Source organism: Schistocerca gregaria, chromosome 9 (genome assembly GCF_023897955.1).
Source record: "Schistocerca gregaria isolate iqSchGreg1 chromosome 9, iqSchGreg1.2, whole genome shotgun sequence".
Classification (NCBI taxonomy): Eukaryota; Metazoa; Arthropoda; class Insecta; order Orthoptera; family Acrididae; genus Schistocerca; species Schistocerca gregaria.
Window position 1 is genome coordinate 192,078,888 of NC_064928.1, and position 27,287 is coordinate 192,106,174.

The window sequence follows — 27,287 nt, forward strand, 5'->3', positions numbered from 1 at the left end:
GGGTATTCATTGGACAAATATATTATACTAGAACTGACATGTGATTACATTTTCACGCAATTTGGGTGCATAGATCCTGAGAAATCAGTACCCAGAACAACCAGCTCTGGCCGTAATAGCGGCCTTGATACGCCTGAGCATTGAGTCAAACAGAGCTTGGATGATGTGTACAGGTACAGCTGCCCATGCAGCTTCAACATAATACCACAGTTCGTCAAGAGTAGTGACTGGCGTATTGAGACGAGCCAGTTGCTGGGCTACCATTGACCAGACGTTTTCAATTGGTGAGAGATCTGGAGAATATGCTGGCCAGGGCAGCAGTGGAACATTTTCTGTATCCAGAAAGGCCCGTACAGGAACTGCAACAGGCGGTCGTGCATTATCCTGCTGAAATGTAGGGTTTCGCAGGGATCGAATGAAGGGTACAGCCACGGGTCGTACCACATCTGAAATTTAACGTCCACTGTTCAAAGTGCCGACAATGCGAACAAGAGGTGACCGAGACGTGTAACCAATGGCACCCCATTCCATCACGCCGGGTGATACGCCAGTATGGCGATGACGAATACACGCTTTCAATGTGCGTTCACCGCGATGTCGCCAAACACGGATGCGACCATCATGATGCTGTGAACAGAACCTGGATTCATCCGAAAAAATGACGTTTTTCCATTCGTGCACCCAGGTTCGTCGTTGAGTACACCATCGCAGACGCTCCTGTCTGTGATGCAGCGTCAAGGGTAACCGCAGCTATGGTCTCCGAGCTGATTGTACATGCTGCTGCTGCTGCAAACGTCGTCGAACTGTTCGTGCAGATGGTTGTTGTCTTGCAAACGTCCCCATCTGTTGACTCAGACATCGAGACGTGGCTGCACGACCCGTTACAGCCATGCGGATAAGATGCCTGTCATCTCGACTGATAGTGACATGAGGCCACTGGGATCCAGCACGGCGTTCCGAATTACCGTCTTGAACCCACCGATTCCATATTCTGCTAACAGTCATTGGATCTCGACCAACGCGAGCAGCAATGTGGCGATACGATAAAGCGCAATCGCGATAGGCTACAATCCGACCTTTATCAAAATCGGAAACGTGATGGTACGCATTTCTTCTCCTTACACGAGGCATCACAACAACATTTCACCAGGCAACGCCGGTCAACTGCTGTTTGTGTATGAGAAATCGGTTGTAAACTTTCCTCATGTCAGCATGTTGTAGGTGTCGCTGCCGGTGCCAACCTCGTGTGAATGCTCTGAAAAGCTAATCATTTGCATATCTCAGCATCATCTTCCTTCCTTTGCTTGATATATTCAAATCTCTGTCTTCCTCTACAGTTTTTGCCGTCTACAGCTCCCTCTAGTACCATGGAAGTCATTCCCTCATGTCTTAGCAGATGTCCTATCATCCTGTCCCTTCTCCTTATGAATGTTTTCCACATATTCCTTTCCTCTCCGATTCTGCGTAGAACCTCCTCATTCCTTACCTTATCAGTCCAACTAATTTTCAACATTCGTCAATAGCACCACATCTCAAATGCTTCGATTCTCTTCTGTTCCGGTTTTCCCACAGTCAGTGTTTCACTACCATACAATGCTGTACTCCAGACGCACATCCTCAGAAATTTCTTCCTCAAATGAAGCCCGGTATTTGATATTAGTAGACTTCTCTTGGCCAGAAATGCCTTTTTTGCCATAGCGAGTCTGCTTTTGATGTCCTCCTTGCTCCGTCCGTCATTGGTTATTTTACTGCCTAGGTAGCAGAATTCCGTAACTTCACTGACTTCGTGACCATCAATCCTGATGTTAAGTTTCTCGCTGTTCTCATTTCTACTACTTCTCATTATCTTCGTCTTTCTCCGATTTACTCTCAAACCATACTGTGTACTCATTAGACTGTTCATTCCGTTCAGCAGATCATTTAATTCTTCTTCACTTTCACTCAGGATAGCAATGGCATCAGCGAATCGTATCATTGATATCCTTTCACCTTCTATTTTAATTCCAGTCCTGAACCTTTCTTTTATTTCCATCATTGCTTCCTCGATGTACAGATTGAAGAGTGGGGGCGAAAGGCTACAGCCTTGTCTTACACCCTTCTTAATACGAGCACTTCGTTCTTGATCGTCCACTCTTATTATTCTCTCCTGGTTGTTGTACATATTGTGTATGACCCCCGTCTCTCCCTATAGCTTACCCCTACTTTTTTCAGAATCTCGAGCAGCTTGCACCACTGTCGAACGCTTTTTCCAGGTCGAACAGTAAATTTTGACTAGGAGCGATGCGTATGTATCGGCCTTTTAACGTTGTGAGTATGTTTCCGACATGCCTTTATTGATTTTAATGTGGCACTTTATAATGCTCCTTGGCGTGCAGGTTGCACCTGATGGTCCTGCATTAGGCCGCGAATCTGATTTTATTTCATAAACAACCATTTTACCAGGTGTTGTTGCTAACATCATGCTTTTCAACAGCTACTGATGTCCGGAATACAAAATACTTCCATCTTCTCCACTGGCGATCGTGGCAATCATTCGCGATCACTGAATAACGAAAAACATTGCGAGACGTTCTGCCTACATTCCATCATCCTACTAAGCCCCAATATCTGCTGAAGATGTGGCCTATTGGCAGGCGCTGGCGCCTGTAACTTCGACACTCTGGAATGTCGTTGGCTGATGTGTCTAGACTTCGGTTGCTATTCTCGATTTGTTCCTCAAGACTTCTTTTAAAATACCTCGAAGTTTGTCACAACACCTTCAATACAAAAAGTCCTCACACATGAATAGAATTCGATATTCCTTCTGCACTTGTGCGAATTTGTCAACAGTTCTGACAGGTTTAGGAGAGGTAATAAACTATCAAAATGGCGTCTATGTAAGACACACGTTGCAAGCAACACGCTGCAATTGAATTGCTGGTTGTGGAAAAAGTAACTGTGGCGAGCACCCCAGAATATTTGTGTGCAGTGAATGGTAATGATATAGTTGATGGGAATACTATTAGGCGACGACTAAGGAAGTGTAGAAAATGAACTCCATGGTCAGCCGCACTTGGGATGTCCTATCAGAGCCACTGCTCCTGTCATGGTGAATCGTGTGGATACCATAGAATGGTGCGTCACAGTTCGACTGCAGGCCGTTATATTGATATTTTTTCTGTCGTTACATAGTATATCGATAGTTCTTTTCTATATATATTGGGCGCTGATAATGATACTTTTTTTAAATATCGATGTATCAGATTCCCGATTTTTTTTTTTAATGTCTACAATCCCAGTTGTTGCCAGGTACGTCAGTGGAGTGACCTTCTGGATTCAGCCTTCGGTCTGGGAGTATCAACTATTCGGCTCACTCTTTGTGTAGGGCGCCGATCACTGTACAGCTGCAGAGTCGCTTACTGGGTCGGTATCGGTGGCATTTGCGGTTGTTACAAACATTAATGTTATATGTGTACCCGTTGGCGTCGATAGTTAAGATACCTTGCATGCTGGAGTCCGAATTCGGTAGGCGCTGCTGAATGGTTTGGCTGATCTATGGCCTCTATGGCTAGTTACTGTACGTAGTTAGGGGTCGATGGTATCTTATTGTAGCTGCCAAAAATTACTGAGTATGGAGGGGAGGGTAGCGCGTTTTCAAAAATGAGAACGATGCCAAATTGTAATATTCTAACAAGTAATGTTGTCTGTATTGCGAGAAGAACTACATATTTCTTGCATGGATAATAACATATTGGTTAGTTGAGTGTATCGCAAAATACACTGAGGCGAGTAAAGTCGTGGGATATGTCAAAAATGGTTCAAATGGCTCTGAGCACTGTGGGACTTAACATCTGAGGTCACCAGTACCTTAGACTTAGAACTACTTAAACCTAACTAACCTAAGGACATCACACACATCCATACCCGAGGCAGGATTGGAACCTGAGACCGTAGCAGCAGCGAGGTTCCAGACTGAAGCGCCTAGAACCGCTCGGCCACACGGCCGGCTGGGACACATCCGAACATCGCGTCGGACCTCCAATTGGCCGGTATAGTTCAGTAACTTGATGTGGCATGGACTCAACAAGTCGTTGGAAACCCTTGTAAAAATATTGAGCCAAGCTGCCTCTACAACTATCTATAACGAAGGAAATATTCCCAGTGCAGGATTATGTCCCACAGATGTTAAACGGCTAGCCAAATCATTGTCTCAAACTGTCCAATGTGGTATTCAAACCAATCGTGAATAAATGTGATCCAGTGATATGGCACAATATCATCCATAAAAATTTCATCGTCAGTTGGCAACATGAACTCCATGAATGGCTACAAATTGTATCCACGTAGCAGAAAATAACAATTTCTAGTTAATTATCGATTCAGTTAGACCAAAGGACCCCCTCCATTCCATATAAACACAACCCACAACATTGTCGATCCACTACCAGCTTTCACAATGCCTTTTTGACAGCTCGGGTCCATGGTTTGGTGATGCCTGCGCCACACTTTAACCCTGGCATCAGCGCTTACCAACTGAAAGCGGGACTCATCTGCACAGGCCATAGTTTTCCAGCCGTCTACGGTCCAACAGTTACGGTAACGAACCCAGAGGAGGCACTGCAGGCGATGCCATGCTGTTGGCAAAGGAACTCGCGTCGGTCGCCTACTCGCACAGCCCATTAACTGTCCTAACGGATACGTTCCATCCTACGCCCCACACTGATTTCTGTGGTTATTTCACGCAGTGTTGCTTGTCTGATAGCACCGACAACTCTACGGAATGCCGCTGCTCTCGGTCATTAAGAGGAGGCCGTCGGTCACGGCGTTGGCCGTGGTCAGAGGTATAATGTCTGAAATTTCGTACTCTGGGTAAACCCTTGACACTGTGGATTTCGGATTGTTGTATTTCCTAATGATTTCCTAAATGCAATGTCCGATTTGTGTAGCTCCAACGATCATTAGGTGTTCAGAGTCTGTTAATTCTCGTCGTGCAGACATAATCACGTCGGAATTTTTTTCACTTTAAGCACGTAAATACAGATGACAGGCTCGCCAATGCAAAACCCTTTCGTACATTGTGTACGCGATACCCCCGTCGTCTGCATATGTGCACGACGCTATCCCGTGACTTTTATTATCTCAGTGTACCGCACCCTGTACCTTCTACACTGTATTCTCACGCCAAAACTTCTGCAATGAACCTTCTCCTGGTAGGTGTAATGTTGAAATTCCTGTTTCTAAATCACTGCGTGGCAGAGAAAATATCTGTACAAAGTGTACACAGTAAGTTCAACCTCTCGTTTACTCTGAAAGTAAAGGTCCCATGAGCTCCCTAATTTCAAACAGAATACTTAGGGATGGCGATTCTGAATTTATGGTTTTCCATGTTCGCTGTTTGTGCTATGATGCGAAGTGCATATTACGTGCAAGTGGCAATACTGTGCTAGTACTAGTCTTAATCGTAGAAAAACGGAATTTCGTTAAAATTTCAGTAAAGGTACAGTTGGCCGATGAAGTCTGGGGCCGCTGGCAGTGTGTGGTAATAGTCAGCAGCCAGTAGGCCAGGCAGGGTAAACGTGGCGCCGAGCTGCAGCGGCGTATTGCACGTGCGATTTGTTTGGAGTGGAACAACAACGAGACAGGGAACTTCAGTATTACTTTAAGTTATTGTGATGTATGAGGTGAGGCGGTAGGCCAGAGACGGGAGTGTCCATATGTAAGTGGCTGACTTTTGGGAATATACCCCTGCCATGGTTTCAGTCTCCCTCTGACACTACGTCAGAAGCGAGGGGGAAAGCAGTGTAAGTATTCAGGCACTTTTAGCTTGAGGTAGGTGTGTGCCAGGTCAGTCGAGAATCGGGTTGGACCTGTGCAGGTCTGCCAGTCTGGCAGCGACGTAGTAAATACAGGGTGTTACAAAAAGGTACGGACAAAGTTTCACGAAACATTCCCCATACACAAAGAAAGAAAATACACTCCTGGAAATTGAAATAAGAACACCGTGAATTCATTGTCCCAGGAAGGGGAAACTTTATTGACACATTCCTGGGGTCAGATAGATCACATGATCACACTGACAGAACCACAGGCACATAGACACAGGCAACAGAGCATGCACAATGTCGGCACTAGTACAGTGTATATCCACCTTTCGCAGCAATGCAGGCTGCTATTCTCCCATGGAGACGATCGTAGAGATGCTGGATGTAGTCCTGTGGAACGGCTTGCCACGCCATTTCCACCTGGCGCCTCAGTTGGACCAGCGTTCGTGCTGGACGTGCAGACCGCGTGAGACGACGCTTCATCCAGTCCCAAACATGCTCAATGGGGGACAGATCCTGAAATCTCGCTGGTCAGGGTAGTTGACTTACACCTTCTAGAGCACGTTGGGTGGCACGGGATACATGCGGACGTGCATTGTCCTGTTGGAACAGCAAGCTCCCTTGCCGGTCTAGGAATGGTAGAATGATGGGTTCGATGACGGTTTGGATGTACCGTGCACTATTCAGTGTCCCCTCGACGATCACCAGAAGTGTACGGCCAGTGTAGGAGATCGCTCCCCACACCATGATGCCGGGTGTTGGCCCTGTGTGCCTCGGTCGTATGCAGTCCTGATTGTGGCGCTCACTTGCATGGCGCCAAACATGCATACGACCATCACTGGCACCAAGGCAGAAGCGACTCTCATCGCTGAAGACGACACGTCTCCATTCGTCCCTCCATTCACGCCTGTCGCGACACCACTGGAGGCCGGCTGCACGATGTTGGGGCGTGAGCGGAAGACGGCCTAACGGTGTGCGGGACCGTAGCCCAGCTTCATGGAGACGGTTGCGAATGGTCCTCGCCGATACCCCAGGAGCAACAGTGTCCCTAATTTGCTGGGAAGTGGCGGTGCGGTCCCCTACGGCACTGCGTAGGATCCTACGGTCTTGGCGTGCATCCGTCGTCGCTGCGGTCCGGTCCCAGGTCGACGGGCACGTGCACCTTCCGCCGACCACTGGCGACAACATCGATGTACTGTGGAGACCTCATGCCCCACGTGTTGAGCAATTCGGCGGTTCGTCCACCCGGCCTCCCGCATGCCCACTATATGTCCTCGCTCAAAGTCCGTCAACTGCACATACGGTTCACGTCCACGCTGTCGCGGCATGCTACCAGTGTTAAAGACTGCGATGGAGCTCCGTATGCCACGGCAAACTGGCTGACACTGACGGCGGCGGTGCACAAATGCTGCGCAGCTAGCGCCATTCGACGGCCAACACCGCGGTTCCTGGCGTGTCCGCTGTGCCGTGCGTGTGATCATTGCTTGTACAGCCCTCTCGCAGTGTCCGGAGCAAGTATGGTGGGTCTGACACACCGGTGTCAATGTGTTCTTTTTTCCATTTCCAGGAGTGTATGTTATGTAGACATGTGTCCGGAAACGCTTACTTTCCATGTTAGAGCTCATTTCATTACTTCTCTTCAAATCACATTAATCATGGAATGGAAACACACAGCAACAGAATGTAACAGCGTGACTTCAAACACTTTGTTACAGGAAATGTTCAAAATGTCCTCCGTTAGCGAGGATACATGCATCCACCCTCTGTCGCATGGAATCCCTGATCTGCTGATGCAGCCCTGGAGAATGGTGTATTGTATCACAACCGTCCACAATACGAGCACGAAGAGTCTCTACATTTGGTACGGGGGTTGCGTAGACAAGAGCTTTCAAATGCCCCCGTAAATGAAAGCCAAGAGGGTTGAGGTCAGGAGAGCGTGGAGACCATGGAATTGGTCCACCTCTACCAATCCATCGGTCACCGAATCTGTTGTTGAGAAGCGTACGAACACTTCGATTGAAATGTGCAGGAGCTCCATAGTGCATGAACCACATGTTGTGTCCTACAAGTAAAGGCACATGTTCTAGCAGCACAGGTAGAGTATCCCATATGAAATCATGATAACGTGCTCCATTGAGCGTAAGTGGAAGAACATGGGGCCCAATCAAGTCATCACCAACAATGCCTGCCCGAACGTTCACAGAAAATTTGTGTCGATGAAGTGATTGTACAATTGCGTGCGGATTCTCGTCAGCCCACACATGTTGATTGTGAAAATTTACAATTTGGTCACGTTGGAATGAAGCCTCATCCGTAAAGAGAACATTTGCACTGAAATGAGGATTGTCACATTGTTGGATGAACCATTCGCAGAAGTGTACCCGTAAAGGCCAATCAGCTGCTGATAGTGCCTGCACACTCTGTAGATGGTACAGAAACAACTGGTTCTCCCTCAGCACTCTCCATACAGTGACGTGGTCAACGTTACCTTGTACAGCAGCAACTTCTCTGACGCTGTCATTAGGGTTATCGTCAACTGCACGATGAATTGCCTCGTCCATTCCAGGTGTCCTCGTCGTTCTAGGTCTTCCCTAGTCGCGAGTCATAGGCTGGAACGTTCCGTGCTTCCTAAGACGCCGATCAATTGCTTCGAACGTCTTCCTGTCGGGACACCTTCGTTCTGGAAATCTGTCTCGATACAAACGTACCGCGCCACGGCTATTGCCGCGTGCTAATCCATACATCAAATGGGCATCTGCCAACTCCGCATTTGTAAACATTGCACTGACTGCAAAACCACGTTCGTGATGAACACTAACCTGTTGATGCTACGTCCTGATGTGCTTGATGCTAGTACTGTAGAGCAATGAGTCGCATGTCAACACAGGCACCGAAGTCAACATTACCTTCCTTCAATTGGTCCAACTGGCGGTGAATCGAGGAAGTACAATACACACTGACGAAACTAAAATGTGCTCTAACATGGAAATTAAGCGTTTCTGGACACATGTCCACATAACATCGTTTCTTTATTTGTGTGTGAGGAATGTTTCCTGAAAGTTTGGCCGTACCTTTTTGTAAAACCCTGTATTCTGTGTAAACCTGTACTTTGTTTCTATGTACTTGTTCGGTCTGTATTCTGCCTCCAGGGGCACAACACTGGGGCGGGACAGAATGACAGCCGGGTACTTGGAGATTGCACGGTCTGCCTCAAGGAGGGCAGTGACAGCAGTCTGCAGCTGGTCCAGGATGGACCCACCTGGCATACCACGGTCTGGGCGAGGCGTACGCTGTGGGAGGAGCAGCAGCGCTGGTGCAGCGCCAGGGATGGCGGTGCATGTTGCCATCCAGCAAGTTGTGCTGCTGCATCCAGGAGGATGGGGGTTCAAGCCTGTCCTATGAGCAGCAGCAGGCCGATGGCCATGGTTGACCAGTACAACCACCTTCATCCCATGGACTGACAGAGCAGGCCAAATGGGCAGAGGATGGCAGGGATCAGGGGCTGCAACAGTCTCTGGAATTGCAGGCAGTGGAGCAGCGCCAGTCCCTATGCCTCGGAGGGTGGCGACTGAGTGAGCGCAGCTGACTTCCATCGTGTCAGGTGGCCTTGATGACGGCAGCAGTGGTGTCAGCAGTCCAGGAGTGCTGAGTCAGCCAGACTCACGGAACAGCACATGAGCGGTTCGTCCACGTTACGCTTCTGTAAACTAGCTGAATAAAGGAATACATCCAAATATCACTCTGCACTGCCCCTTGATGTTATTGAACGTGCTTGTCCTCCTGACAAGAAATGACGCAGTGGGCCCCGGCTTCAGCTGTGCCAACTGGATCCCAGGTTCATCCATCAATGGGCCAAAATAGCAGTATCATTTATCAAGCAAGAATTTTTATAGGTAACCTAACCTCCACAGCAAATTGTCTTAGTCGATACTGGATTCTGTACTTGCTGCTACACTGAACAATTTCCTTCCCAGCTCTAAAATCTCTCGACGTAATGCACCTGTATCGAAGAAGAGCATACTGACTGCTGGAGTTCCAGCAATAAGGAGAGCAAGTGGGTCTGATAGAAGGCAACTGGAAGCTGTGATATTGAGGTCAGTAGTTAACCTGAGGTACCAACAGCAGGCTAAAAATAGATAGCATTCAGTATTCACTATACAATTAAGTTCTCAGATAATCTTCAAGCTTTTGAACCACATAGAAAGGAAGCTATGTCGATGAAAACAGTTTGTGGCTAACACAGCAACTACATCCCCTATAAAGTATTTCATAGTTATGGGAAAAATTTTCCATTCAGCAAATTCTTCTTTATTAAACACTCACATCCTGTTTGAGCATATTTCTAATTCTGTAAGGTAATCAGATTTTAACTTCTAATTCACAAGCTGTTGTAGTCAAATGATGTTGAACAAAAGTACTCCAGAGCTAAATCATTGTGTTACAGTACCTAATTAGTGAAAAAGTTAAGGGTCACGAAGACACCACAATTTATGGAATTAATTGACATATTTCAGTCAGATTTGCTACATAACATTTCAGAGAAAAAGAATTAACAACCAACAAATCCTTGAGGTTCATCTTAAGCGGCATTTTCCAGTAGATATACTCCTGGCAATTTATTGAAAATTTAATGCTCCGAATAATGAACATCTACTTGGACTAAAGAAAGAGTCTTCCTGTTTATAAGCTGATTGTTCTTATTCTAATAGTTTCATTAACCAACTCACATGTTACACACCAAAACAAAACTTTTTTAGGTCACAGGGATTATGTTGATAAGAACAGAAAGATGGCTTTATTGACAGACCTTAATAAATCATAATTAGTAATGGAATCTACCGAGTGAAATAATTAAATGGGCTTTTTATAAAACGTTTTAGTATTAACTTAAAAAACAACTCATTCACTGTCAAGCAGAGAATTTTTCAAATTACACATTTAGTTTGTAAGAACATATATTTTTGTGTATGACAAATAAAGATGCAGGGTGAAATGAAGAGGTATAGTTAGAGTGGGAGGGAGAAAATGAGGGAGGAGGAGAATGAGTAGGAGAAGCCAGAGCAGAGGGCTTGGAGGAGTAAGCAAAAATAAGAAGAAGAAATATAAGAAGACTAAAAATACTGGGAAGAGGAAAAGAAATATCTATGAGTACATAGAGGGGGAAGTGGAGTGGTAGGAGAAGACTGATGAGAAGATAAGAAGAAGAAGAAGAAGAAGAAGAAGAAGAAGAAGAAGAAGAAGAAATAGAAAAGAGATCAGGAAAGAACTGGGAGAAGAAAGTGGATTCAAAGCAATAACAGGCAGCAGAGAACTATAAAGCTTTGGATAGGGGAGAAAAGCGAAGGGAAGGGGCAGAAGAATGTGAGTAAGGGTTGGAAATGAAGCAAGAAAGGATGAGGAGGAAAATTCAAGAAAGAAAGAAAGTATAACGTGAAGGCCGGTTGAAATAGGAAATGAAGAAGGCGGTAAATAAATATGGTAATGAATCAAAGAATTAGGAAAGAATGAAAATGAAATAAAAATTTGGGAGAAAAATACAGGATGAAAAGAGAAGTGGAAGAAGGAGAAGAATACAGGATGAAAAGAGAAGTAGAAGAAGGGCGATTTTAAAGATGAAAAAGAAGTGAAGTGGAATATAGTAAAAGAGGATGATGTAAAGGTAAAGGATGGGAAAAGGATGTGAAGGATGAAGGTAAGGTACAGGAGGAAGATTTTGTTGTATTGGTGGAGGAAGAAAGAAAGAGAAGTAGCAACAGGTTAAGGATGAATTGAGGAAGGAGGAAAAGAGGTGATGATGAAAAGGGAAGGAGAGTATGGATGTGAACAGAAGAAGGTGAGGATGATGAGATGGGAATAGGGCAGTCGATAATGAGCAGGAGGTTTGAATGAAATGGTGAAGGAGAATAAAGGAGAAGTGGAAATAGGAGAAGAATAAAGTGAGAGAGGAGGAACAGAGGTGAAGTGGAAGTGTGGTAGGCATAGGCACTGAATAAGATGAGGATGAATAAGGCAGTGGAGGATCAGCAGAAGGAGCAACAGTTAAATGAAGTAACAGAGGAAAAATGAAGGAAAATAGAAGAGAAGGAAAAGGATAAAGTCAGTGAGGAGGAAGAGAGAGCAGGATTAGGAAAAGGATGTGGAAGTACAGCTGGAGAGAATGAGGATGAAGTGAAGCTGAATAAGATAATGGAGGATGGGCATGAGGAACAATGAAGGAGAAGTAGAGAAAGAGCAAGGATAAGGTGAAAGTATGGAAGAGAGGTGCAGATGAGGTAAAGGAAGTGGAACAGGATGAAGAGCAGAAAAAGCTGTGTATAAGTGGAAGAACAAGGCAGGCTAAAGCTGAAGGACGAGGAGCAGGAGGACGAGTAAGAGGTGAAAGAGGAGGAGGAGAAGGAGGAAGCTAAAGATGTGTATGAATTGAAAAACGAGGAAGAAGTATGGAATAATCGAGATGAAGAGAATAATGAAGAGGAAGCCTACTTGGCTGTCTCTGCCTCTGACTCACCTCATCCCGAATCTCGCTGAGTGGCATTACTGGCTGCCCTCCTGGCTTAATTAGAGATTCCACAAGGTTCTGGCGCTTGCTGGTAAACCCCTCCTCTGTGGTCGCCGACCTCATGGTAATGAAGTTCATGGTCGCATCCTCCAGCATCCGTGTAATCTTGAACACATTACGACCTTTGGCGGTCATCTTCAACAGGAACTTGCTATGTAGCCACGGGCGCGTCAGTATACTCTGTAAACACCAAACGCAATGCAGCACTCGTCAATATTACACGCTCTTTCGAAGAGACTCAGTGCAACACTGGCCTCTGTTAATCAGGAGATACAAAAGTTACAAATACTGTCACAACGCCGGCAAGAGGGACCGAGAGGTTCTAGGCGCTGCAGTCTGGAACCGCGCGACCGCTACGGTCGCAGGTTCGAATCCTGCCTCGGGCATGGCTGTGTGTGACGTCCTTAGGTTAGTTAGGTTTAAGTAGTTCTAAGTTCTAGGGGAGTGATGACATCAGCAGTTGAGTCCCGTAGTGCTCAGAGCCATTTGAACCATTTTTGAACTGTCACAACGCCCTAGGGAAAACCAAAAATATAAGAGCTACAGTGTAATTCATGACCAAAGTTAAAACATTAATCAAGCAAATAAAGAGGAAGATTTTGTTGTGTTGGTGGAGGAAGAAAGAAAGAGAAGTAGCAATAGGTTAAGCATGAATTGAGGAAGGAGGAAAAGAGGTGATGATAAGGAGAAGTAGTAACATGTCAGTTACTGGCCACACTCGTTGGCTAATGCGGCTGCTATTGTGAATTCTAGCACTGTTTATCCTGTTTAAAGATGATGTGGAATATTCTCCAGCCTGGAGATAATAGGTCAACCTCCATTTAATCCAACTAAAGGCTGGTGGTTTTCGTTAGCCCTACTGTTCATAAACACACAGAATGGCCAGTGTTTCCTAATACCCTCTGGAAAAGCAGCTTCTCAAAGGTCTGACAGGGAGCAGTACCTAACAGCGAGTACCATGAGCGTTCTCAGGAAATGGCCAGTTCAAGTGCCTACATTCTGCGCTGGAAGCTGTTTGGCCAGAAGATCGGCATGTTAAAACAATTCAGTGGAGTAGTGTTAGCAACTCACAAAGTTGAGGAGTCTGCCAAAAAGCTTTTGCTAAAGTAGGACGGGGACACATCGACGCTATGGAGCGGAGCTGAGATTTCAAGAGTGTGGCGTTAATCGAATCGGGAGCGGATGACAAAACCGAGCGATGTGGCGCAGTGGTTAGACACTGGACTCGCATTCGGGAGGACGACAGTTCAATCCCGCATCCGCCCACCCTGATTTAGGTTTTCCGTGATTTCCCTAAATCGCTCCAGGCACATGCCGGGATGGTTCCTTTGAAAGGGCACGGCCGACTTCCTTCCCCATCCTTCTCTAATCCGATTAGACCGATGACCTCGCTGTCTGGTCTCATCCCCCAAACCAACCAACCAACCAGAGGATAAAAAATTCGTTTTCAGATTTTTGTCAGAATGACAGCTGTCTAGCTATCGAGCACTAGCTAGTCAGTCTAAGTTCTCATATTGGAATGTGGACACGTTAGCTATCTTGAGGTAGCAGTGGGACTGATTTGGTGGTGTTATCTTAGAGGACACAATAAGTTCCATTTATGTCAGTGGAAACTTGTAGTGTACTTTTGTTTATGGTCTCGATTTGTTCATGTAGGAGATACTACTATGGGGAGTCAAATGAAAACCTTACATTAGTAATAACAAATCGGAATTTCGCGCCGTTACCTGTAAGTTGGTAAACGTGCTACAAACAGCGCGCAGAATGGCCTATAGGTGGCAGCATAGTGCAGATGTTTACATACCGTCGCAGTATCAGTAGAAAGATGGCCGCCCCACTTGCGACTGGCACCAGGGAAGAACAGCGTTCTGTTATTCGGTTTTTGCGTAGTGAAGGTGTTAAACCTATTGAAATTCATCGACGAATGAGTGTTCAGTACGGTGATGCATATTTGTCACAGCAACAAGTCTACGAATGGAGTAGGAAGTTCGCAAATGGTGTGACTTCAGTGGAAGATGCTCCTCGTCCAGATCAGGCACAACGAGTTGTGACTCCACAGAACACTGCAGCAGTTGAAGCCATAGTGAAGGAAAACTGCCGAGTGACACTGAATGACATTGCAGCATGTTTACACATTAGTCATGGGTCAGTACACCACATTGTGCATGATGTGCGCCAGTTTCAAAAAGTGTCTGCTGGATGGGTGCCACGGCAGCTGACTCCTGAAATGAGAGAACGACGTGTTGATGCTTGTGAAGAACTTGAACTAAAAGGTGATGACTTCCTTGCAAGAATCGTTGCTTGGGACGAAACCTGGGTTCACTTCCACCAACCGGAAATGAAGAGAGCGAGGAAGAAATGGCGCCATTCCTCATCACCAAAACCAAGGAAGTTTCGAACAGAACCATTAGCATGGAAGGTTATGCTGACTCTCTTTTGGGACGAAAAAGGCGTCATTTTGGAGCATTACATGCCTAGAGGGACCACTGTCACCAGTGCATCATACACAGATCTCCTAAAACATCATCTGCGGCCTGCAATCAAATCAAAGCGACGTGGATTGCAGTCAGCAGGTGTCCTTTTGCAACATGGCAATGCAAGGTCCCACACTGACCGTCCAACAGTTGCAACAATCACAGAGCTGCATATTGAGTGTCTTCCTCATCCACCATACTCACCAGACCTTGCCCCAAGTGATTTCCATATGCTTGGACCACTCAAAGACGCAATGGGAGGAAAGAAGTTCCATTCTGATGAAGAGGTAAGCCACGCGGTGTATGAGTGATTGCGCGGACTACCAAAATAATTTTTTTCTAAAGGAATTTATGCACTCTGTAAGCGTTGGAGGAGATTATGTTGAAAAGTGATACAGCTTTGAACCACTTCTGCACAATAAATAATACTTTAAAAAATATTTTTCATTTGGCTCACCCTCATATAAATCGATTGTAGTACTGACTGTGGAGCTAGTTTTTCAATCCAGTTGCAAGATCCGAGAGTTTTTTGAAAGGAGCTGGATTGTTACAACGCTCTGGGTTAGCGGTATAGAAGAAGAGTATGTAGTAGATGCGTTACGGACCACCTGTACATTTTTCTATCTATTCAAGACGACATGTAATAAGCCAACATGGTTCAAGTTGGACAGGTTGAGCAAAATCGATATCGTGCCCCGAAGAGCACCAGATCTCAGTTCTCTGCACTTTTCTCTCTGGGATCATCCAAGAAGTGAAGTGCACTGCACTCTTGTTGATAGGGTCGAAGAACTAAAGCATCCAATTGTACAGATCTCAGTTCTCTGTACTTTTCTCTCTGGGATCATCCAAGAAGTGAAGTGTACTGCACTCTTGTTGATAGGGTCGAAGAACTAAAGCATCCAATTGTACAGATCTCAGTTCTCTGTACTTTTCTCTCTGGGATCATCCAAGAAGTGAAATGTACTGCACTCTTGTTGATAGGGTCGAAGAACTAAAGCATCCAATTGTACAGATCTCAGTTCTCTGTACTTTTCTCTCTGGGATCATCCAAGAAGTGAAGTGTACTGCTCTCTTGTTGATAGGGTCGAAGAACTGAAGCATCCAATTGTACAGATCTCAGTTCTCTGTACTTTTCTCTCTGGGATCATCCAAGAAGTGAAGTGTACTGCACTCTTGTTGATAGGGTCGAACAACTAAAGCATCCAATTGTACAGACGTGTCAAGGTACTTCTGATGATCCGGATGTATTTGTAACATTTTGTAACTCACTGCTGAGACTACAACACTACCAGTTATTACTGCGTACGTAATCCCCGATAATGATACTCTTCTAAAGGAACTAAAAGTTTGACTGCGAATATGTTAATGGGAAAGAATCGGACTATGCTTCGTTACCCGAAAGGTTATGTTTTGACAGGGGTACTAGTTAAGTCAATGGGGCTAGAACCAATTGTATTTAGGTTGTAAAGTGAAACTGCAGTTGCCTAATTAGCCAAAATGATTTCAGGCAAATGCACTGTTAATCAAGAAAACTGACTGTTTCATATGAGTTTAAGTTGGTTGGTTGGTTCATTTGGGGAAGGGGACCAAACAGCGAGATCACCGGTCCCATCGGATTAGGGAAGGATAGGGAAGGAAGTCGGCATGTTCTTACCGGCATTTGCCTGAAGCGATTTAAGGAAATCACGGGAAACCTAAATCAGGATGACCAAACGCGAGTTTGAACCGTCGTTCTCCCGAACGCGAGTTCAGTATGCTAACCACTGTGCCACCTCGCTCGGTGATTTTGTTTTAAACTGGAATCTGTTTTAAAATTAGATACTAAACTATAGCACACACTATCTAGTATTTGTAATGTCGTTAATCACGAGGATAAAAGATAGAGAAATAAATATGCCCTAGTTTGTTGTCATCTCTCACTGACGCACACTGTCCGTTTTAAAGTAATAAATGTAATGTTAATTACAAAGTACTGCTTAATAAAAGAACGTGAGGTTGTTCTAACACTTAACAACTGCAAGATAGCTATAGATAAATGGTAATTAAACTCTTATTCTCATTAATGTGTTTACTGTACTGAGGTGACAAAAGTCAAGTTGATATTGAAATGAAAATTAAATCGAAACCCTTAGCTGCCGACAGGTGTTGTTGATATACATCAATGGGGACGGATGCAAATGTGTGCTCCAACCAGGACTCGAACCCAGGATCTCCTGCTTACATGGCAGATGTTCTGTCAATCTGAGCCACCGAGGGCGACTGCAGGGACTTATCACTTGCACGCTTCCCGTGAGACCCACATTCCCAACTGTCCACAACTTACATTCGTAGTGTTCCTAGTAGATAGTTGTCCATTCACTCATTACTCGCGCCAGACTTAGCTGACGAGTCCCGTACGAGTTCGAGCAAGGCGTACGCATTTGCACAGAAGGTCAATGCACTGGTAGCCTTTAACTATATGTAAAGATGGTATCTGTCCCCGAAAGAACAGATACCATTGATGACCTTGCAGCTTCTCTAGAATGAAGTGATAATTAAATCGAAACCCTTAGCTGCCGACAGGTGTTATTGATATACATCAATGGGGACAGCTGAAAATGTGTGCCCCGACCGGGACTCGGACCCAGGATCCCTTGCTTACATGGCAGACGCTCTATCCATCTGAGCCACCGAGAGCACAGAGTAATGAGTGAATGGGCAAATATTCATTAGGAACACTAAGAATGTAGCTTGTGAACAGTTGGGAATGTGCGTCTCACGGGAAGTGTGCAAGGGATAAGTCTCTGCAGTCGCACTATCCTCTGTGCCCTCAGTGGCTCGCCGGAGGGGGTGGCCGTGAGGTTCTACGCGCTACAGTCTGGAACCGCGTGGCCACTACGGTCGCAGGTTCGAATCCTGCCTCGGGCATGGATGTGTGTGATGTCCTTAGGTTAGTTAGGTTTAAGTAGTTCTAGGTTCTAGGGGACTGATGACCTTAGAAGTTAAGTCCTATAGTGCTCAGAGCCATTTGAACCATTTGAACCTCAGTGGCTCAGTAGGATAGAGCGTCTGCTATGTAAGCAGGAGATCCCGGGTTCGAGTCCCGGTTGGGGCACACATTTTCAGCTATCCCCATTGATGTATGTCAATAACACCTGTCACCAGCTAAGGGTTTCGATTTAATTATCATTTCATTCTAGAGAAACTGCATGGTCATCAATGGTATCTGTACTTTTGGGAACAGATACCATCTTCACATCAAGTTGATGATGTTTAGTTTGGGGGTCGGTCATCTGTGCCCGTATAAAGTCCCAATTTTTACACAGTCCAAATTTCAACTCAGTCCAATCTAGCAACTGCCATGAATGATGATGCTGATGATGAAATGTTGAGGACAACACAAACATCCAGTCCCCAGGAAGAGAAAATTCCCAACCCGGCAGGTAAAAGTCACGTGATGCCTCCCAATATCGTGGCGGACCTCCTGTTCATTCGGTGTAATGCAGCTCGACCAGGCATGGACTCAACATATCACTGGAAGTCCGCTGCAGAAATCTTGAGCCACGTCGCCTCCCTAGCCATCCATAATTGGGATAGTGTTGCTGGTGCAGGAATATGTGCACGGACTGATCTCTCGATTATGTCGCATAAATGTTAAATGTGATTCACGTGGGGCGATGTTGACTGTCAAATCATTCACTCGAACTGTCGAGAATGTTCTTCAAACCAATCAGTAACAGTCGGAGCCCGATGATGTGGTTGGGAACATGGCTGCAGATGGTCCCCATTTAGCTGAACATGACCATCTACAGTCAATGACTGGTTCAGGTGGACTAGAGGACTCAGTTCTTTCTATGCAAACTCAGCTCGCCACCAGATGGCACAGTTGTTGACAACTCTGGTCCACGGTTTCGTAGAGTCTGCGTCACACTCGAAGCCTACCATCAGCTCTTCCCAACAGAAATCGGGACTCGTATGATCAGATCACGGTTGTCCAGTAGAGTCCAACCGATATGGTCACGAGCCCAGGAGAGGCGTTCCAGGCCATGTCGTGCTGTTAGCAATGGCACTCGCGTCGGCCGTCTGCTGCCATAAACCATTAACGTGATATTTTGCTGCACTGTCCTAAGGCCGGTATTACACTATCATATTTCTTTGACAAGGATTTGATCAAAGATATGATCAAATATTCGTCAAATTTTTTTGACCAAGATATTTGACGTCGCGCTAAAAAGGGGTCTTATACTGTCGTCATATTTTTCATCATATTTAAAGATGGCGGACAACAACCTCTTATTATGCACTGCAGCTGCTAGTACCACAATTGAACAGTGCGTATTTGGATGAAAAGCGGCGGAAAAAAAGGAAACATACTTGGATGAAGCCATGGGTATTACGTGGAAATAGTAAAAGCATTCAGCAAAATGTGTTACTGTGTTACGAGAGCTGCTACTAGAGGAAGTAAATTACTTACGAATGGGTGAGGCTGTATTTCAGTATTTGCTCAGTAAAGTGGCTTCTCATATTACAGAAGAGAATAATCATTTGAGAAATGCTTTACTTGCAGAAGACAGGCAACAGTGACACTGGGATTTCTTGACACAGGAAAGAGCTACTCCAGTTTACAACACAGCACTCGAATATCACATTGCACATTAACCAAAATAATTCCAGAAACGTGTGAAGCTCAAAAATGGTTCAAATGGCTCTAAGCACTATGGGACTTAACATCTGAGGTCATCAGTCCCCTACACTTAGAACTACTAAAACGTAATTAACCTAAGGACATAACACACATCCATGCCCGAGGCAGGATTCGAACCTGCGACCGTAGCGGCCACACGGTTCCAGACTGTAGCGCCTAGAACTGCTCGTCCACAGCGGCCGGCAGGTGTGAAGCGATTTATAAAGCACTGAAGGGGCAATATGTGAATGTAAATACATGTTTAGTACACTACATGGGCAATAAGAGCTATTTTTTATTTTTGAATTATGGAATTACTGTTCCAACAACTACAAAATAATGAAACTTCCCGGCAGATTAAAACTGTGTGCCGGACCGAAGTCCCGAGTTCGAGTCTCTGTCCAGCACACAGTTTTAATCTGACAGGAAGTTTCATGTCAGCGCACACTCCGCTGCAGAGTGAAGATCTCATTCTGTAAACTACAAAATTAATAAAAAGTGCGAAACAGATGAAGTGCTTTTTAGCTTGTGGCATCTAGAGTTCAAGGATAAGCAAAGTAGAATGCAAAGCTAAGAAAGAAATTTTTATTTTCTATTCTCTATTCCGGCTTGCTGAAAATCTGACTGGATATTTCCAGGCAAGTTTATTAAAAATATAAAAAAAGGGTGGAAGGAACACACCAACTTTAAAGCCTAATTTACAAACACACTAAAGAGACGTCAAATAGCTGTAGAGACGCCAGCGCTCCAAACGGTTATATTTCACATTGCAGTGAAGACAAACGACTTTTGTGATGAAATCTACGGAGAGGCCCAAGATTTATTCATATTTATTTGACGACCGGCGACATTTGACAAAGTTCCCTAGTACACCATCAAGTTCCATTGACATAAATATTTGACATATCAACTTTGACAAAGAAACTTGATAGTGTACTACCAGCCTAACGGATACGTTTGTCGTACGTCCCACGTCGATTTCTGTTGTTATTTCACGCAAACCGAGGCTGCTCTCAGTCGTTAAGTGAAGGTCGTCGGCTACTGCGTTACTCGTATTGAGAGGGTTGCCTAAAATTAGATATTCTCGGCACACACATGGCACTGTGGAGCTCGGAATACTGAATTCTCAAACGATATCCGAAATGGAGTGCTCCTAACGTATAGCACAAACCACCATTCCGCGTTCGAAGTCTGTTAATTCAATTCGTGGGACCATAATTACGTTGGAAATGTTTCCACATGAATCACCTGAGTACAAATAACAGCTACGCCGGTAAACTGCTCATTAATACCTTATGTACGAGGTACTACCACAATCTGTATATGTGCATATCGCTGTTCCATTACTTTTATCAAAAATGGTTCATATGTCTCTAAGCACTATGTGACTTAACATCTGAGGTCATTAGTCCCCTATAACTTAGAGCTACTTAAACCTAACTAACCTAAAGACATCACACACATCCATGCCCGAGGCAGGATTCGAACCTGCGACCGTAGCAGCAGCGCGCCCGGCTATATCAGTGTTCCTAGGTCAAAGGTGAAATTGCATTATTTATTATTTGCACGTGAAGCGAGTTACTGGTCCATGATAATGAAAACAATAGTCGCTTTACTGCGTGCTCGATACAAAGATTGAATAATGTCGGAGATAGGCTACAACACTGTCTCACTCCCTTCCCAACCACTGCTTCCCTTTCATGGCCCTCGACTCTTATAACTGCCGTCTGGTTTCTGTAGAAATTCTCTATAGCCTTTCGGTCCCTGTATTTGACCCCTGCCACTTTCAGAATTTGAAAGAGAATATTCCAGTCAGCATCGTTAAAAGCTTTCTCTAAGTCTACAATTGGTAGAAACTAGGCTTTGCCTTTCCTTAATGTATCTTCTAAGATCACAATATAGTAGTGATGAAGAGTAGGCTGAAGTTCAAGACATTAGTCAGGAAGAATCACTACGCTAAGAAGTGGGATACGGAAGTTCTTAGGAATGACGAGATACGTTTGAAGTTCTCTAACGCTATAGATACAGCAATAAGGAATATCGCAGTAGGCAACACAGTTGAAGAGGAATGAACATCTCTAAAAAGGGCCATCACAGAAGTTGGGAAGGAAAAAATAGGTACAAAGAAGGTAGCTGCGAAGATACCATGGGTAACAGAGAAAATACTTCAGTTGATTGATGAAAGGAGGAAGTACAAACACGTTCCGGGAAAATCAGGAATACAGAAATACAAGTCGCTGAGGAATGAAATAAATAGGAAGTTCAGGGAAGCTAAGACGAAATGGCTGCAGGAAAAATGTGAAGACATCGAAAGAGATATGATTGTCGGAAGGACAGACTCAGCATACAGGAAAGTCAAAACAAACTTTGGTAACATTAAAAGCAACGGTGGTAACATTAAGAGCGCAATGGGAATTCCACTGTTAAATGCAGAGGAGAGAGCAGATTGGTGAAAAGAATACATTGAAAGCCTCTATGAGGGTCAAGATTTGTCTGATGTGATAGAAGAAGAAACAGGAGTCGATTTAGAAGAGATAGGGGATCCAGTATTAGAATCGGAATTTAAAAGAGCTTTTGAGGACTTACGGTCAAATAAGGCAGAAGGGATAGATAACATTCCATCAGAATTTCTAAAATCATTAGGGGAAGTGGCAACGAAACGACTATTCACGTCGGTGTGTAGAATATATGAGTCTGGCGACATACCAACTGACTTTCGGTAAAGCATCATCCACACAATTCCGAAGACGGCAAGAGCTGACAAGTGCGAGAATTATCGCACAATCAGCTTGACAGCTCATGCATCGAAGCTGCTTACAAGAACAATATACAGAAGAATGGAAAAGAAAATTGAGAATGCCCTAGGTGACGATCACTTTGGCTTTAGAGAAGTAAAGGCACGAGAGAGGCAATTCTGACGTTACGGCTAATAACCAAAGCAAGGCTAAAGAAAAATCAAGACACGTTCATAGGATTTGTCGACCTGTAAAAAGCGTACGACAATATAAAATGGTGCAAGCTCTTCGAGATTCTGAAAAAAGTAGGGGTAAGCTATAGGGGGAGACGGGTCATATACAATAAGTACAACAACCAAGAGGGAATAACAAGAGTGGACGATCAAGAACGAAGTGCTCGTATTAAGAAGGGAGTAAGACAAGGCTGTAGCCTTTCGCCCCTACTCTTCAATCTGTACATCGAGGAAGCAATGATGGAAATAAAAGAAAGGTTCAGGAGTGGAATTAAAATACAAGGTGAAAGGATATCAATGATTCGATTCGCTGATGACATTGCTATCCTGAGTGAAAGTGAAGAATGGTTAAATGATCTGCTGAACGGAATGAACAGTCTAATGAGTACACAGTATGGTTTGAGAGTAAATCGGAGAAAGACGAAGGTAATGAGAAGTAGTAGAAATGAGAACAGCGAGAAACTTAACATCAGGATTGATGGTCACGAAGTCAGTAAAGTTACGGAATTCTGCTACCTAGGCAGTAAAATAACCAATGACGGACGGAGCAAGGAGGACATCAAAAGCAGGCTCGCTATGCCAAAAAAGGCATTTCTGGCCAAGAGAAGTCTACGAATATCAAATACCGGCCTTAATTTGAGGAAGAAATTTCTGAGGATGTACGTCTGGAGTACAGCATTGAATGGTAGTGAAACATGGACTGTGGGAAAACCGGAACAGAAGAGAATCGAAGCATTTGAGATGTGGTGCTATAGACGAATGTTGAAAATTAGTTGGACTGATAAGGTAAGGAATGAAGAGGTTCTACGCAGAATCGGAGAGGAAAGGAATATGTGGAAGCTATAGAGGGCAAAAACTGTAGAAGAAGAAAGAGATCGGACTACATCAAGCAAATAATTGAGGACGTAGGTTGCAAGTGCTACTCTGAGATAAAGAGGTTAGCACAGGAAAGGAATTCGTGGCGGGCCGCATCAAACCAGTCAGTAGACTGATGACAAAAAAAAATGATAAGTCGTTGGATCAGTATTGTCTCACGTGTTCCAACATTTCTACGGGATCCAAACTGATGTTCCCCGACATCGGCTCAGTTTCTCCATTCGTCTGTAACGAATTCGTGTTAGTATTTTGCAGCCGTGACTTATTAAACTGATAGTTCGGTCATTTTCACATCTGTCAACACCTGCTTTCTTTGGGATTGGAATTATTATATTCTGCTTGAAGTCAGAGGGTATATCACCTGTCTCATACATCTTGCTCACCAGATGGTAGAGTTTTGTCAGGGCTGGCTCTCCGAAGGTTGTCAGTAGTTCTCATGGGATGTTGTCTAGTCCTGGGGCCTTGTTTCGACTCAGGTCTTTCAGTGCTCTGTCAAACTCTTCATGCAATATCACCTTTCCCATTTCATCTTCATCTACGTCCTCTTCCATTTTCATAATATTGTCCTCAAGTACATCGCCCTTGTATAGACCATCTGTATACTCCTTCCACCTTTCTGCTTTCCCTTCTTTGCTTAGAACTTGTTTTCCATTTGAGCTCTTGGTATTCATACAAGTGGTTGTCTTTTCTCCAAAGGTCTCTTTAATTTTCCTGTAGGCACTATCTATATTAACCCTAGTGAGATAAGCCTCTACATCCTTACATTTGTCCTCCAGCCATCCCTGCTTAGCCATTTTGCACTTCCTGTCAATCTCCTTTTTGAGACGTTTGTATTCCCTTCCCCGTGTTTCATTCTTCGATTTTTTAAATTTTATTCTTTCATCAATGAAATTCAATATTTCTTCTGTTACCCAAGGATTTCAACAAGGCCTCGTCTTTTTACCTACTTGATCCTGTGCTGCCTTCACTATTTCAACTCTCAAACCTACCCATTCTTCTTGTACTGTATTTCTTTCCTCGTTGTTGACAATCGTTCCCTAATGCTCTCTCTGAAACTCTCTACAATCTATGGTTCTGTCAGTTTATCAAGAGTCCATCTCCTTAATGTCCCACCTTTTTGCAGTTTCTTCAGTTTTAATCTATAGTTCATAACCAATATATTGTGGTCAGAGTCCACATTTGCCCCTGGAAATGTCTTACAATTTAAAACCTGGTTCCTAAATCTCTGTCTTACCATTATATAACCGATCTGAAGCCTGTCAGTATCTCCAGGCTTCTTCCATGTATACAACCTTCTTTAATGATTCTTGAACCAAGTGTTAGCTATGATTAAGTTATGCTCTGTGCTAAATTCTACCAGGCGGCTTCCTCTTCCATTTCTTCCCTCACATCCATATTCACCTACTACTTCTCTTCCTTTTCCTACTATCGAATTCCAGCTACCCATGACTATTAAATTTTCATCTCTCTTCACTATATGAATAATTTCTTTTATCTCATCATACATTTCATCTATCTCTTCTTCATCCGCGGAGCTAGTTGGCACACAAACTTGTACTACTATGGTAGGCGTGGGCTTCGTATCTATCTTAGCCACAATAATGCGTTCACTATGCTGTTTGTAGTAGCTTACCCGCACTCAAACTACGTACGCATAAAACCAACTTCATAAAACTTTAGTTTTGTGATTGTAATAGAGTAGACACGAAGCCGACTCCTACCACAATCGTACACCTTGGCCTCCTGGTTCCCAAGACCTCAATCTCCTAGACTTTGGGTTACGGGGAACTTGAACGAATTGGTCTAAGCCACGGCAACCAACGATGTGCGGACACCACAGGGTTACGCCTTCAATGCATACAAGCAGCTACAACAACAGCAACAACCAGGTATGCCTCGAAGGGCGCGTCATTCCTTATGCTGGAGGTCAGAGGGTTTCATTGTCATGAAGGCACACCGCGTTGAACATCTCCTCAAATCACGTGTTCATCGCAGTAAGTATGCATTTCCGGACCCATGCTTATTTTACTTATCTCAGAAACTATGCATTTCCGGATCCATGTTTATTGTGCTTGTTTTTGCTTGTTTCGATCAGTACTATCGCGGCTTGAAGCATTCTGCACCTTTTCTCAACACCATGTCAAGCAATGCTGTGTTCGAACATTACGTGGATGTTTTCCAACTCACAAGTTTTAATTTTCATTTTTCCATATTCAGAGGAAACCGCTATTCATCGCACCATACAGAAATTGTATCCAAGAAATCCTGTATCGCCCTTCAGACACCCAACGACGACACCTCACCGTAAAACGCAGCGTCATGAGTTGACGGCCGTGGGTTGCAGCTCATCCTACCTTTCCTTCCCATCCGCTGTATCGTTGATGTACGTAGAGAACAAGAGTTGTCCTGCAAAGGACTGACAAAGATATGGAAATACGGTGTTGTAGAACAGCTGGCATTGAATACAACTTCCAGTCGTCTCGGAATGGACAAATACAAGTCGTGTGTGGTCTTAAAGGAGATACTATACCAGTGTTCCCGCAAAATAGGGGGGAATGAAGGTGATGGTGGAGGTGGATAGCCCTCACGAGTCCCTCTTTTCAAAGTAGAAGACAAAGGCTCAATAATATTGAGATATGGAAACTTTGATTGCCAAGGGAGATGCCACAATTCCTCCTCGAGCGCACAAAACCAGTCCTGGTCGGTGAGATCTGCGTCAACAGGGCCGACCGCTGTGGCCGAGCGGTTCTAGGCGCTTCAGTCTGGAACCGAGCGACCGCTACGGTCGCAGGTTCGAACCCTGCCTCGGGCATGGATGTGTGTGATGTCCTTGGGTTAGTTAGGTTTAAGTAGTTCTAAGTTCTAGGGGACTGATGATCTTAGAAGTTAAGTCCCATAGTGCTGAGAGCCGTTTGAACCAGGTTCAATCATATCTAGCGCGTTTATGAATGCTGGTTGAGGAGCAGTTCTCTTAGGCTATTTGCAGATGATACTGTATTTTACCGTCTAGTAAGGTCATCCGAAGACCAGTATCAGTTGCAAAGCGATTTAGAAAAGATTGCTGTATAGTGTGGCAGGTGGCATTGACGTTAATAACGAAAAGTGTGAGGTGATCCACATGAGTTCCAAAAGAAATCCTTTGGAATTCGATTACTCGATAAATAGTACAATTCTCAAGGCTGTCAATTCAACTAAGTACCAGGGTGTAAACATTACGAACAACTTCAGTTGGAAAGACCACATAGATAATACTGAGGGGAAGGCGAGCCAAAGGTTGCGTTTCATTGGCAGGACACTTAGAAGATGCAACAAGTCCAGTAAAGAGACAGCTTACACTACACTCGTTCGTTCTCTGTTAGAATATTGCTGCGCGGTGTTGGATCCTTACCAGGTGGGATTGACGGAGGACATCGAAAGGGTGCAAAAAAGGGCAGCTCGTTTTGTATTACCACGTAATAGGGGAGAGAGTGTGGCAGATATGATACGCGAGTTGGGATGGAAGTAATTAAAGCATAGACGTTTTTCGTCGCGGCGAGATATATTTACGAAATGTCTGTCACCAACTTTCTCTTCCGAATGCGAAAATATTTTGTTGAGCCCAACCTACATTGGTAGGAATGATCATCAAAATAAATGAAGAGAAATGAGAGCACGAACAGAAAGGTTTAGGTGTTCGTTTTTCCCGCTCGCTGTTCGGGAGTGGAATGGTAGAGAGATAGTATGATTGTGGTTCGATGAACCCTCTGCCAAGCACTTAAATGTGACTTACAGAGTGGTTATGCAGATGTAGATGTAGGGCACTGATGACCTCAGATGTTATGTCCCATAGGACTCAGATTCATTTGAACCATTTGCGTCAACAGGGGCCTGTCGTCTTGGAACACAGCATCGCCGTTGGTTAACAAACATTGCATCATCAGCCAAAATGCCAACGGCCCTGCCGCAG

The 27,287-nt window shown here is 44.6% G+C and overlaps 1 protein-coding gene and 1 non-coding gene across 3 annotated transcripts in view; one reads left to right on the forward strand and one right to left on the reverse strand.

The window, feature by feature from the left end:
• Positions 1-27,287, reverse strand: part of LOC126291982 (cytochrome P450 4C1-like) — a 167,196-nt gene that overhangs the window by 37,398 nt on the left and 102,511 nt on the right. For both annotated transcript variants that reach the window (XM_049985739.1, XM_049985738.1), the window contains one exon: positions 12,310-12,540. In XM_049985739.1, the coding sequence (XP_049841696.1) occupies positions 12,310-12,540 (231 nt within the window). The remainder of the gene's footprint in view (positions 1-12,309; positions 12,541-27,287) is intronic.
• Positions 17,855-17,928, forward strand: Trnat-ugu (transfer RNA threonine (anticodon UGU)). The gene has a single exon. It is a non-coding gene; the product is annotated as a tRNA-Thr (tRNA).